The sequence below is a fragment of the Manacus vitellinus genome, unplaced genomic scaffold (genome assembly GCF_001715985.3).
Source record: "Manacus vitellinus isolate BGI_N305 unplaced genomic scaffold, ASM171598v3 scaffold_2_pilon, whole genome shotgun sequence".
Classification (NCBI taxonomy): Eukaryota; Metazoa; Chordata; class Aves; order Passeriformes; family Pipridae; genus Manacus; species Manacus vitellinus.
Genome location: NW_021940208.1, coordinates 24373187 through 24386161, shown reverse-complemented (window position 1 = coordinate 24386161; position 12975 = coordinate 24373187). Strand labels below are relative to the sequence as shown.

The 12975-nt window shown below is 35.4% G+C and overlaps 1 protein-coding gene across 2 annotated transcripts in view; it reads left to right on the top strand.

Annotated features, from left to right (window-relative positions):
• TDRD3 (tudor domain containing 3) overlaps positions 1 to 10134 on the top strand; it is an 88141-nt gene extending 78007 nt beyond the window's left edge. For both annotated transcript variants that reach the window (XM_008934586.3, XM_018071283.2), the window contains 2 exons: positions 4253 to 4389; positions 8589 to 10134. In XM_008934586.3, the coding sequence (XP_008932834.1) occupies positions 4253 to 4372 (120 nt within the window). In that variant the 3' untranslated portion in view covers positions 4373 to 4389; positions 8589 to 10134. The remainder of the gene's footprint in view (positions 1 to 4252; positions 4390 to 8588) is intronic.
• The last annotated feature ends 2841 nt before the right edge of the window (positions 10135 to 12975 follow it).

Below are 12975 nucleotides of genomic sequence, written 5' to 3'. Positions count from 1 at the left end.
TTAATTTTAGGAGTAAATTGGTTGTTAAAGTATTTTAGATGCTGGATTTAGAACTGTATTCTGCAGCTATGAAATCCATTGAATTTTTTATGTGAAAACAAGCTGGTAGTCACTTGGCTGGATGGAAGTTACTTGTGGGATTCACTAAACTCAGCTGATCAAGTATGATGGTGGTGGTACAAGCTCTTCAGAATATATGGGTCCAAAATAAAAGCACTAGGTATGCATATATTCCAATTTCGCCCTTGTTTAGTTCTTGCCTGTCTTATGAGATGGAACAAAAACATCAAAAATAACTGCAGATTTTTATGGCAGAATATTGAGTGGAAGCTGAAATTCCCAATGGCTTATGCTTCCCTGTTCACTACACAGTCTAACCCTGTTACTGCAGAAATTTATTTTTGAATTTCATTGTTTGCATTGGGAACCTTTCCTTGCTTTTGCCAATGGATCTGCCATTTTTTGCTGTCTTTTGCAGTTATGATTAGTGCTATCATTTGATTTCAGGGTTCATAGTCCTAGGTGGGCATTGTCTAAGTACTAGCATACTGAGTCCTGGATCCTAGAGTATTAGGTAATGAATAATAAGCTGAAGTATGGAGATTATAAAATATATGTTTTTGGAGCAGTGTACTAATATAAAACCTCTGCTGGTAATAGAAGGAGAATGAAAATGCTCTGAGATTTGTGGCCACCTTTGCTTTATAAAATTAATCTAGATTTTATATGGATAAGAATAATTTAGAATGAGTCACAAGCAACTGATACATTGAAAGCAAGCAGTAAGAAAGACTGGAAAAGTAGAGTTGGTAGCAAGATGTGTGACCTAACCAAATGCAGTTAGAATGGAAGAAATGTAGACAGGTGAAGGTTTTGATTGAAGAACAGAAAAAACAAGGAAGCGAACATAAGAGATACTAAGTGCAAAAAGTGGATGGTGTTCCAGAAGAGGGATGACAGTTTTTAGTGTGGGGTGGAGAGATTTTAAAGTAAAGTGAGATAAAAATCCTTAAAATGGAATTAAGGGTTTCTTTAAGGAAATAAGGAATTTCCTTAAAATAGAAATAAGGATGAATAGGCTGAGCCTGTTTTGCATGGAGAAGAGAAGACTGAGAGTGGAATCTCAATAATATATATAAGTATCTGAAGGGAGGGTGCCAAGAGGATGGAGCCAGACTCTTCTTGGTGGTGCCCAGCAGTATGACAAGATGCAATGGGCAGAAACTGCTGCACAGGAAGTTCCACCTGAATATGAAGAACTACCTTACTATGCAGATGACCATGCACTAGAACAGGTTTCCCAGAGAGGCTGTAGAGTCTCCCTCGCTGGAGATATTCAAGAACTGTCTGAACACAATCCTGTGCTATCCTGCTCTAGGATGACCTCTTGAGCAGGAGGTTGGACCAGATGATCCACTGTGGTCCCTTCGAATCTTACCCGTTCTTTGATTCTGTGGAAATGAAATGGCAATAGAGGGTGAAATATCAGCAGTGGTGGATTGAGGGTCGGTGATTAAGAAATGGTGACAGAAAAGAAATTCAATTACTTGTAAAGCAAGAAATGTTTAATAGAGATATGACTTGGCAAATTGTTATTTTGGAGAATGTTAGATTCATTTAGGATCAAGTGTGAATAGGTAAGACCCAAGAAGCAAATGACAATGTGTCATCTGACGTGAAGATGGCAGACTTCAACAAGGCAATCTGTAACTGGGTGTGGAACCACTGAGTATGGAGTTGAAAGGTGTTCCGTTACTCATTTGTTATTATAATTTCCTGCATTTGTCACTGCCATTTTATTCAGAACCTTAAGAAAGTGAATGTAATTTCACATTTCACTCTTGCCTATTGCAGTAAAAATACTTGATTTGGAATGAATGCATCTGAAGCTTTTCATTCTGTGTGTGAAGACAACTACACTAAAATAGAAATGTGTTAGAAAATTCTCATTTTAATTTGATTTTACTGAGCTCAAAGGATCCACAACATTAAATTTGAGATTTGATGAAGATTTGCTGCTCTAGAAATTTACTCTGATATACTAATCCTCAGAAAGAGTTTGGCTATTACAGGTGAGGTGCAATACACTTCACTATTCAGTTTCTGTGCTTTCTGAGCAAAGACTACCAAGTGTCCAAATAAAAGGTTCATATTTGATTTGCTACAGTCTCTTGAAAACACCGATATACATTGCTAAATTTTCAGTCATGTATATATGCCATTTAGTTTTCAAGAAATCCAGATACTGAGCACAAGAAAGTTCACCAGTTTTTTCTTGAAGAATGAGTGCTCTTATGTTCGACTGAAGCTTTGACATAGAATTTTAAGAAGGCTTGCAATTGCATCTTTCTTTTGGCAATAGAAACTATTTTCAGCAATTCAGGTTTCTTAGAGTATGCTGAAAGAGCTAAAGGTGTTTAGACCACTTCAATCATGTAGCTTACCTTTTAACATTTTGATCCTAGTGCAGCTTGCGTTGCCAGTGACAGGAGATTACCTGATATACTAAGTTGAGTGTTTGTACTAGGGCTAGTAATATTGCAAACTATGTGCACCTTTGTGTTAGACATCTACTTCTCTATAGATTTTTTTTTTTTTTATAGTATCTCTGAACTTCTTTATATGAGGGAATTGATAGTGCTACAAGTGGTAAAAGTACACTGAGAAAACTAAGTCTTATGGCAGAATTGTGCTTTTCAGCTTTTGGCTACAGTGAAAGTAAAAGATATAAATCATTTATACTGTATTCAGTTGTGTTGAAAATCTGTTTTCTTCTACAGAAAGACTCTGTAGTAAGGCTTAATCTTGAAATATAGCTCTGACCACAGATATGCCCTGTAAATAGGAGACCTTACCATGAGGAATGTGGTTGTCTGTAACTGTTATTTCAAAAATACATGTTTATTGATGTTGAAGCTAATTCAGAAAGAGGGGTTTCTTGAGTAAGATCTGACTTTTTGCAACAGAAAGAAACTTAGGCTGTAGGATTTTCCTTTCTGTCGCTTAGAGTGAAATATTTTGCTGCTCTGACTTGCTTATTCTGTTATGTGCATGCTGCACTCTCAGACAGTTGCTGGGTGTTGGAATTGTTGATGAATATTTAATGAATCATTCAGTGCTTTTGCTTTGTGCTGCTCTATGTTCCTATGATGTGAATGAAAGGGATTAAGAGTTACATACTCAGTACTTTTTCCCAAAAGCAAATTTCTTCCAGCATGTTCCCACTAGACTTGGTGTCTGCTACAGTGTAGTGTTAAGATATTAAAGAAATGAAAATATAACTGTTTTTCTGAGGCACTGTTTGACAATCATACTCATTTTCAGGAACTTTTTTTTTCAGCCTGTATTTTTTTTCTTCTGTTTCTCTATGTTATAAACTCTTATGCTCTTAAAATTTTTCTCTGTCTTAAATGTGCACCACCTTCAAATATTCCACCAGATGGATATTTTTCCACTCAATATTTCTTGACCAAAGTAAATATGTAGTTATTTTATTCTTCCTTTGTAAGTCATTCTCCAGTATCTTGATTATTTTTGCGTTTTGGTTGGTTGTTTCCCCCCCCCCCGAATTCTGTGTAATTTGTCAATATCTTTCTGGTGTGGAGATACCTAGGAGTGAATGCAATATTGCAAATATGTAATTACCGCTCCTGTCATTATTCAGGGGGTATATTTATTATTGCAACATATAGAAAATTCATCTCTAACTTGTTCACTACACTTGTAGGCTTTTTTCATTATTACTGCATCATAGATTTTCATCTGCTGTTTCAGATCTATGTTTCTAGCATGCATGTTGCCAGATGCTGTTCCTTGTATTTCCATTTCCTAATTCTTTTATTTCATTCCACACACATTTGTGAACTCCTGAAAGCTTTCTCTTGCTCTGGCAGGTTATCAGGGTTACTTTGCTTCTTGAGTTTGTTGCCTGGATGACTCTTGGAAAATAATTTTTCTTTAATATGTATGATTTCCCCCCCCCCGCCTATACTTAATAACTTCTGCTGCTTCCCTGGGGGATTGAGTTTTGAGATTATCCAGCTTGTTTTTGTTAGCTTTCCTAGGTTTGAAAAACCAACTCCCATATCTCACTTATTTCATTAAGTGGTCCTGAGCACAGAAGCAGCAGTTGCTATGTGTGCATGGATTCATCCATACATGTATATATGAGTGGATGTGTGTATGCGTATAACGACTCACGTATAATGCATTTCCCAGCTCTTCTATTTAAAACAATGCTATTTACCTGCAGGAGGACGAAGAAGAAACATATGAGCAAACTCTAGAATTCCGCAGAGGAGGTGATGGTCAGCCAAGACGGTCCACACGACCTACTCAACAATTTTATCAACCCCCCAGAGCTAGAAACTGATGAATAAGGAAAAAAAGGTAAATATAAGATATTGGCATTTTATGTATGTGTTTAGATTTCAAGAAAAGCAGGTCTGGATTGTTCTCTGCTTTTTTTTTTAGGGATATTGGTATATTTATTATAGAAGTAGGATATCTGTTTCTCTGGATTTTGTGGTTTAGAAAGAGACTTCATATACCTGTGGAAAGAGGGAAGGCAATAAAAGCATTTCAGTAAATAGCTTTTTGGTTTTGCTTTATGTCAAGACTCATGTCAGCTCAGCAAGTTTTTACCTGATACTTTTTCACCTGAGAGCAGCAGCAAGATTCTCTCATTCACATACACTGGACCAGCTGCTTCTCTGAAATAAGTAGCTGCAGTCCTTGCTCAACTCAGGACTGTCTATCTCTGTCCAAGATCCCATATTCTACTTTTTATGAGCCATTCATGGGAATAAATGTCCTTTCTGTTGTTTTACTTGCATGAGAAGGAGAATTTGCAACACTAAAATATAAAATCTGTGAGTTCACCATTGAATGGGGAGCTACAAGGCCAAAGAATTTTTACCGTACTCTGAATCTTGAGGATATACTTACATCTATACTTTATTAATTACCAGAAATTAAGGAATTGTATATCATCCTCAGAAAATACACCTGATACATACATTCAGAAATTTGAAAAGGGCAACCAGATAAAACAGTTACAGTAATTTTACTAAACAAATCATGTAAACTATACTGCTTTCATTTTACTTGTTGATTTTCTAAATCCTTAATTTACAAAGGATTGCATCTTGAATAAAGAAAGCTTTGGTAAGCCACATATTGCTTGATGTACATCTACAAGGTTTCTTTGTCTTGAATCTGAATTATTTTTTTGTTTTACTTACTAGCCAATTTATTTTTACTTTTGTTCTTTTCCTTGCTCCAGTCCTCCACATTCTGTTGGCTTAACAGGTGTTGCTTATCTCTGCACCTTTTGATATTTCTGATGTGCAATAACATGATTCTACTTTTTTGATTATATGCTCAAATGTTTTTTTCATTTGGGGCAGTATTGGCAATGTAAGAGCATACTTTATTTCTGGCTCTTGCCAAGGTGAAAATTATTCTATTTTTACCTATGTAATTTGATTTTCTATTTTAAGTAAGTGTATCATCAATATCAATAAACATGTCAGAGACAGTGTAAGGTAAAACATACACAGGTATTCTTCCCAAGAATGGCAAGGCAGTGGAAGGATTAAAAAAAGGGTTTATTTCAGATACAAGGACCACTTCTTAACGATGCTGCATGCACTGGGCCCCCAGGGGGAAAAGGCAATGCCCCACCTTCTCCAAGGCTTTTTGTATCTTGTCTCTCTGCTCTCCCACCCTCTCTGGCCCGGTATTGTACATATCTGCAAACGTGTTCTCTCTCTGCATAGCAGGGAAAGAGAGAGCTTGCTCACAGCTTCTCCCTGCAGCTTTCTCTGAAATGCAGAAGGAAGGAAAACAAAAAACATCTAACCCATTTGAGAAGGCATTTTACAGTCTTCCTAAGTGAAATGGAGTTCTAGCTTTTTGTCACAGATTCTTCTGAAATTGTGCCTATCCCTACAGATAGTTGGGATAGGCACAACTATCCCAACTCCTTGCACAGTTGGCTCCAAGGAGTGTCAGTGTGATCAGTTGAATGAGACGTGTCAAGTGTACGCAGCAGTCAAAACCAGGGAATTTTTTTGTGCCTTTAGGTAATATTTTTGGTATTTCTCTAATTTTACAGTATAAATCTGGAAAACTGTACTGGCTTTGGTCAGCTATGAGGGACCAGGGAGAGTGATAGTGACTCCTGTATCTCAAGAAAAGTGAATGAATTGTTGGCAAGTAAGGAACAACCTTTCTAAGGTACAGGGAGTTGTTCCTTGCAGGTGTTTTAAAGATTCTAATTGGATCCTGATCTAAATGGACAGCAGATGTGGTATCAAAACCTACCTACTACAGAAAATAAGCCATTACAGCCTTTCCCTTCTACTGAGCTTCACCAAAAACAAGGGATTGATGTAATCAGTTTTTCCCTGCTTTTAAATGTGGGCAGAAAAATCAAACACAGTCCTTTTCTAAGTTGCTTTCAGCTTACTTGGACTTGTACAATACCAATGTAGCTCTAATGTCTTGACATGTAAAAGTTCAGGAATGTTGAATGTCAGTTCCTAGAAGTGGGTTTCTGCATGGGTTTTGCCTCCTTTTTATTCCTTAGAGCCTTTGAGAGCATGGCATACTGTTCTTATTTCAAGTTTTTGATAACCTGTTAAATGAAGACCAGATTTATCAGGGAAGTTTTAAGGGCTCCAGTAAGATGTAATTTTACCACAATTTTCCTCTGAAGGATGTTTACCTCTTCAACAGATCATTGATTAATGACACCTTTACTTACTGAAAGTAAAGGTGTCTATTATATAAAGTAACTTAATGTCTTTTTTGTGAAGAGAGATGTAGAACCCTTGATGATTATTATTTTATATTATAAATTGGTAAATTCTGTAGAATTTTAATGTTGTAGTTCATAACATTTAAAATTCCAACATGTCTTGTTCTCAAAGGCAACTTAGACAGTACTAAAACTGAAGTTTGCTGGCCATATTTGTATTGAGTATGATAGAGATGTATCAAAGATGAAGCATAAAGTCCATACAGTAGATGCATGCCCTTATACCCCAAATCTTTTAGATCTACCTGTATAATCTTACCTGACTTGACAGGGAGGATTTATTAGCAGTGGTGGAGCAGTGAAGCTGTTCTTCCTCCTGGATTAGTGTTCAGCACACTCATTCGGGTGTTGAATTTGCACATGCAAGTCTGGAGTTAGTATTACCAAATAATCAGTTTAAAAATCAGCATGTACAGTGTAATGGGATTTTAAGTGTGAGGAGGTTTAAGTTTTTAAAAATCTGAGATGTTTTTTAAAAGTGGAGTTTGTATCCAGGGGGCTATTCTGTCTGGGGAAGAGAAGTCTCCAGAGGGACCTTAGTGTGGCATTTCGGTACTTAAAAGGGCATTATAAAAAAGTTGGAGACAGACTTTGTAGTAGGGCCTTTTGTGATATTGGTGGTGGTTTTAAACTAAAAGGGGGTAAATTCAAACTAGATTCAAGGCAGAAAATTGTTTTGATGAGAGTGGCGAAACACCGGAACAGGTTGCCCAGAGAGTTGGTGGATGCTCCATCTCTGGAAACTTTCAGGGTCAGGCTGGAAGGCACTCTGAGCAACCTGGTATAGCTAAAGATGTCCATGGTCATTACAGGGAGGTTTGACTAGACGACTTTTAGAGGTCCCATCCAACACAAACTATTCTGATTCTAGCCTTCTGAAGAGGTTTTTGCCACAGTGTTAAAAGCCTTGGGTATTAAGAACAATTGCTGCAGACTTGCAGGAGGTCTTGACCTGGTAATTTTTATGAGGACAGAGGAATAGAGTAGACATGTTAAGGTGAAATAACAGAAGTATGGGGTAGTCAGTACCTCACTGTGGTTGCAGTTGACCTATAAATTATCCTTTATTAATATCCAGCAGTGTGAGGTGGAGAACATTAACTCAGAATTTTATCAGAAGGAATTTTATGTGGGTATGATTCAAATACTAGCTTTAACAGGTCTGTAAAATAAGATATTCCTCCTAGAGAGTCAAGATATAAGAATTAGAATCTAAAAATAATAAAAATACATCCTGATGTTATACTTTCTGTATAGAATGTCATGATAGTCTGAAGAAGAAGAGGAACAAGTAATCAGAAATGAGTGTTTTGAAGGATTGTAGCTTTTGGAGGAGCTTGAAAGAACCTGTGAGTGTGGACCTGTGAGTGCTTGGTCATTATATGTTTCTTGGGTCTTCCTTTGCTCTCTGATAGAATTAATTTTAACTTTGTCACACTTGCTATAAAATCTGTCTTAAAGTCCTTAACAATGGAGAAACTGTGTTTTTGTGAGAGAAGTCATTACCAGAAAGTATTCTTTGTACTAGACCAATCATATTTATTGCACTGAAGCGTAGCCTTCTGATTGATTCTTCTAAAGACTTCTAAAGACTTCTGCCTGTAATTACTGAAAAGCATATATCCAGTCTTTTGGAAGAAGAAAATGAAGTAACAATAAAGCGCATGTTGCACAAAGAGCCCAGGAGTGGAGGGTGGTGATGGTTTCTTGAGTGCTATTATTTTTTTTATCCTTATCTAAAGTATTTTATTTTTTTTTCATTTAGAAACTTTCTTGGAGTCAGCGGAAATTCACTGGCAGTTCCAACTTGCTGAAGACTTCTAGAGGAAATTCTGGCTTTTTCCAGACAGCAGGATGGAACAAAGAAAGCTCATGTGAGCAGAAGGAATTTGGACCTGACACCACAAGAGACTTTTTTAAAGTTCTTAGATAAATGAAGCTGAATACTTTTTACATATGACAGAGGCAAATTGTCATTGCTACCATCAATAAAACCACAGTGCACTATTCTATTCTTTGCCTTGTATTCTTTTTACTGAGCCTCCACTGTTAGTTAACATAATAATGTATAATGATTTTTATTAATTTTGAACTGATTTTGATTCTAATATTGCTTCTAGTAAAGTAAAATTAAAACTTATATTTTCTCAAAAGATGACAGGATTGGGCATTTTATTTAGATTTTTGGCTAACATTAGCAAACATGTTAAAAAAGTTTCAGCTAATTATTGTACAGTAAAATTCTGAATAGGTTTTGACTGGGTTTTCTGTGGGTTTTTTTTTCCAAAGTTGCTGAAGGCCAAATTACATATTTGCCTACTATGTTTTTCATGATCTGTGACCAGAAGATCAAAGGGGAGAAAAGAAAAACATCAGTTTCAATAGTCTTTTTCTAAATAATTTTAGGTAAACATTTTATTTTTAGGAATATTTATATTACAGAAATAGAAATATTTCTAAAAGGTACAGAAGTCATTTAAACAAAAAATGCCTAAAGATGCACGACCATTTTAAGCATAACTATGTGTATACATGCACACACTTGTGAACTGTTGAATAGTAAGTACTTTCTTGCAGCTTTAAACTCTGCTTTTATTGCTTCATATTACTAGAATTTCTATTGTCATTGGTGCTTGGAAGAATCTTATGTCAAACTACTTTTCATTATAGGCTGTATCTTCAGATCTTATGTGATTATGACAAATAGCTGAAATTTCACTATTTCTTTATCTGAGAAGCACTCAAAATCTATGTAACATGCAAATCCCTTCTAAGCTTTATTCTGATCACTTGAAATAGCACGTGTTTTGAGGTAGTTTTGTAAGGATAGAATTATACCTGAGAGATGTATTGATGGTATAAGTTGTACAATTAATTCTACTGAATTTTTCTCTAAGTGCTCATACAAAACTCTGTTTGAATAGAACCTTGTGTATTTGGATGATAAGACCTTTTATATTGAGGATGTATTTGAATGTATCTGCAGTACAGAATGTGGATTACTGTCTGAATGCAGTCACATCTTAACCAATCACATAAATATTTGCAGAATAGTAAGGAACCAAATGTTTTGCTGCCTTAATGGATCCTAAGCAGCTTCTTGATAATTATGATGCAACTCACTAATAATTCTAAAGAATTTTGGAAGTTAAAACATGAGCTGTACAACATTAAAGTTCTTCACTTTTAACTGACACACAACAAATTTTATGAAGTTTGTTAGATTTAAGTTAGAAACCACTTTCCAAATATGAATCATCCTGATCGGTTCTGCTAAATTGTACCAGCAAATAAATAAACTATAGATCTAATACATTGGATGTTGGATGTTTACTTCCAGTATTATTGCTAAGACCACTGACAGCAGCTATTCAGCTTCATAAAAAAATGCAGCCATAGCATTGTTTTAAAAAGCAGTTTTGATTTTTCTTTGTAAATAGGATGTGCATTAAAGAAGTCCTACAATCAGTGTACCAAAGCAATTTCTGAAATTAAAATAATTTTTATGTTCTTTTGGGCTTTCATTCCTGCTGTGAACTAATTCATAAAATTCTGAAAACTATAGTCTGATTTAGTGAACTATAAAAAATAATGCCTACTTACGAAATTTTAAGACTATACAAATACGAAGCAGCATTTCTCTGTAGCGACTGTAGCATTCTGAGATTACCACATGGATGTACAGCTGTAGGAAAATGACATGTCCTTGAGAATGTTGTTTTTCTTTGTAAAATAGTAAAGACCATGTCCTGGTCTTTTCACCGGTGCTGTGGAACTGGAAAGCCAGAGTAAGCAAACAGCTCCAGAGTCTTCTTGAAAAGTCACGTACTCTTCCTGTGTTTTATGATTATTTATGGTTTTGGTTTTGGCTGAAATAATGTCTTCTGGAAGCTCTGCTTGTTTAGGATCTGAAGAACTGATGTTTGAGTAGTTAAAAACTATTTTCAGTCTGTTCTGAAAAGCAAGAATTCATACATTCATGCTCATTGATTCCTGTATCTGGAAACATGATGATAAAATAGGTAGGTATATAAATTATTTTCTTGATTTGCATAGTCCATCAAAACCAAAAATACAATAATTTGCCAGTCATAATGTAGTAAAGTTTGCATGCACAAGAACACGATTAATTTATTTAGCTTTTGTGTACCTATCATGTCTAGATAGGTCTTCAAAACTGATGTGAAAGTTAACTTCTAATTTGTTAAAAGTAACAGCAAAAACAAGCTCCTAAACTTTGTGTGGCCACATCTGTGTAATTTAACAGTAAAGACTGATAAGGAGCACTGGATCCTGGTTATGCACACTGTTTAGTTACTAACTTGATTTGTGACTCTGTTGTGGAGTTTTCTTCACCAGCTATTTCTAAGACAAACCTGTCACAGAGGAACAGGTCCCTTTGCAAGCTTGACATGAGGCAACCTGTGCTTTTTGACCTGTGAGCCAATAGGTCCCTGGTCCATGGCCTTCCTTCACTAGGATTATAGATATAGCTTTTGAAAATTTCTATTGAATTTAGGAATGCAATTCTAATGAGATGTTTTCCTTGCCATGAGCTTGTGTATAACACTTTTACTGAATGAAAAAGAATGGAATTTCTGGTTTAAATTATTATAAAAGTTGTATGCCAAGTTGCTGATACTATCATTGAGCATGGAGGGTTTTTTCCCCTTTTATATGGTTGAGATACAAAATAACTTTGAAACAAAGAGTGGAAATGTTCTGGTTTTATCTTACAGGTTTTCAGAATTTTGTATTAAAATCTGATTGAAGTCATATTTATATTTAAAATTCTTCTTTGGTCTAACATCTTCTGATAGATATCCATATAGATATATATATATTTTAATATAACTTTTCCTTTTGTCACTAGCAGGTACTTTTTTTAAGTCTTTGGCAACAACTGTGCAAAGCATTTTGAGGATCATTTGTCAAGGTCGCTCTTCCAAGGAACATGGCTGGAATTGTCTCTGCAGAATCTCTCTGTGATGACTTGAGCCTTATGGAGATTGAACTTTTTGGGGATATGGCTTTTCAAGGCAGTGTTAATAACACTTGTTTTCCTTGGGTGGCAAAACGTTGATATCACAGGAAGGACAGATCTTATCTGTGAGATGTACTTGGCATTAGATACATACAGATATAGCTTGAGGTAAATCTGAAGACATATTTGCAAGAGAACTCCCAGACAACTAAGCTAGCTAAAGAATCTGGCAGTGTAGGGTGTACTGTCCCTTTCTAGCATTATGGTTAGAAGGAGTTTGATACAGAAAAATCTCCAGTGCTTTTATACATAAGCAAGAACATATAGTTTAGAATGATTCTCCTATAGATGCTTTTTTGAAGAAGAATCCTAATGCAACTGTCCTTTCATCACATGACTTGAGCCAACTCCAGTAAAATACCATAACTTTCTAGAGAGCTATAAAAGCTTGAAGAATGACTAATTGCACAATTAGGCTCAGTTTAGCTTTTACCTTGCTATACAACTATTGAGGTATTTTCTTGTTTTGTTTTTTTTGTTTGGTTGTTTTGTTTTGTTTTGTTTGTTGTTGTTGTTGTGGTTTTTTTAAAATGCTTTAGATCAACTTACTGCAGGAGAGTAGCTAAACTATGGAAGGTACTCCAAACATGTAGGCACTGACCTTCTCATAGAATTATATGCATGTGAAAAGCTTTGTGTAACAAGTGGCATCCTTCAAAGCAATGGTAAAGACTCATAATTGCTCTTATTTTTCAATATTTACTTCATATAATTTGCTTATATTGGCCTGGTTTAGTTTTAAATTGCAATTTTGTTCTGAGAATGTTTCAAAATAATTTAAAAGGTAAAGATAGAAATTACATCAATATTTAATTTTCCCACAAGATTGAGAGGCCATGAAAGTCAGTTTCCATGCAAACACTTGGCTGTTGATGGACATAATTATATTCTGGAAATTGTAGTGGTATGAGTGAAACCAGAATCTAGTATATATTAAAAATAAATCTTACATATCTTCAAATAAACAGGAACTGTGGCAAATGATTAAGTGTACAATAGCTACACAGAGCACTATAGATGGTTGAAAAAAATTCTGCAGCTGCTTCTAAAGGAAATATTTGTAGTCATTTTATAGTGCTTTGTCATTTTTTGTGCAACTTGACTGATC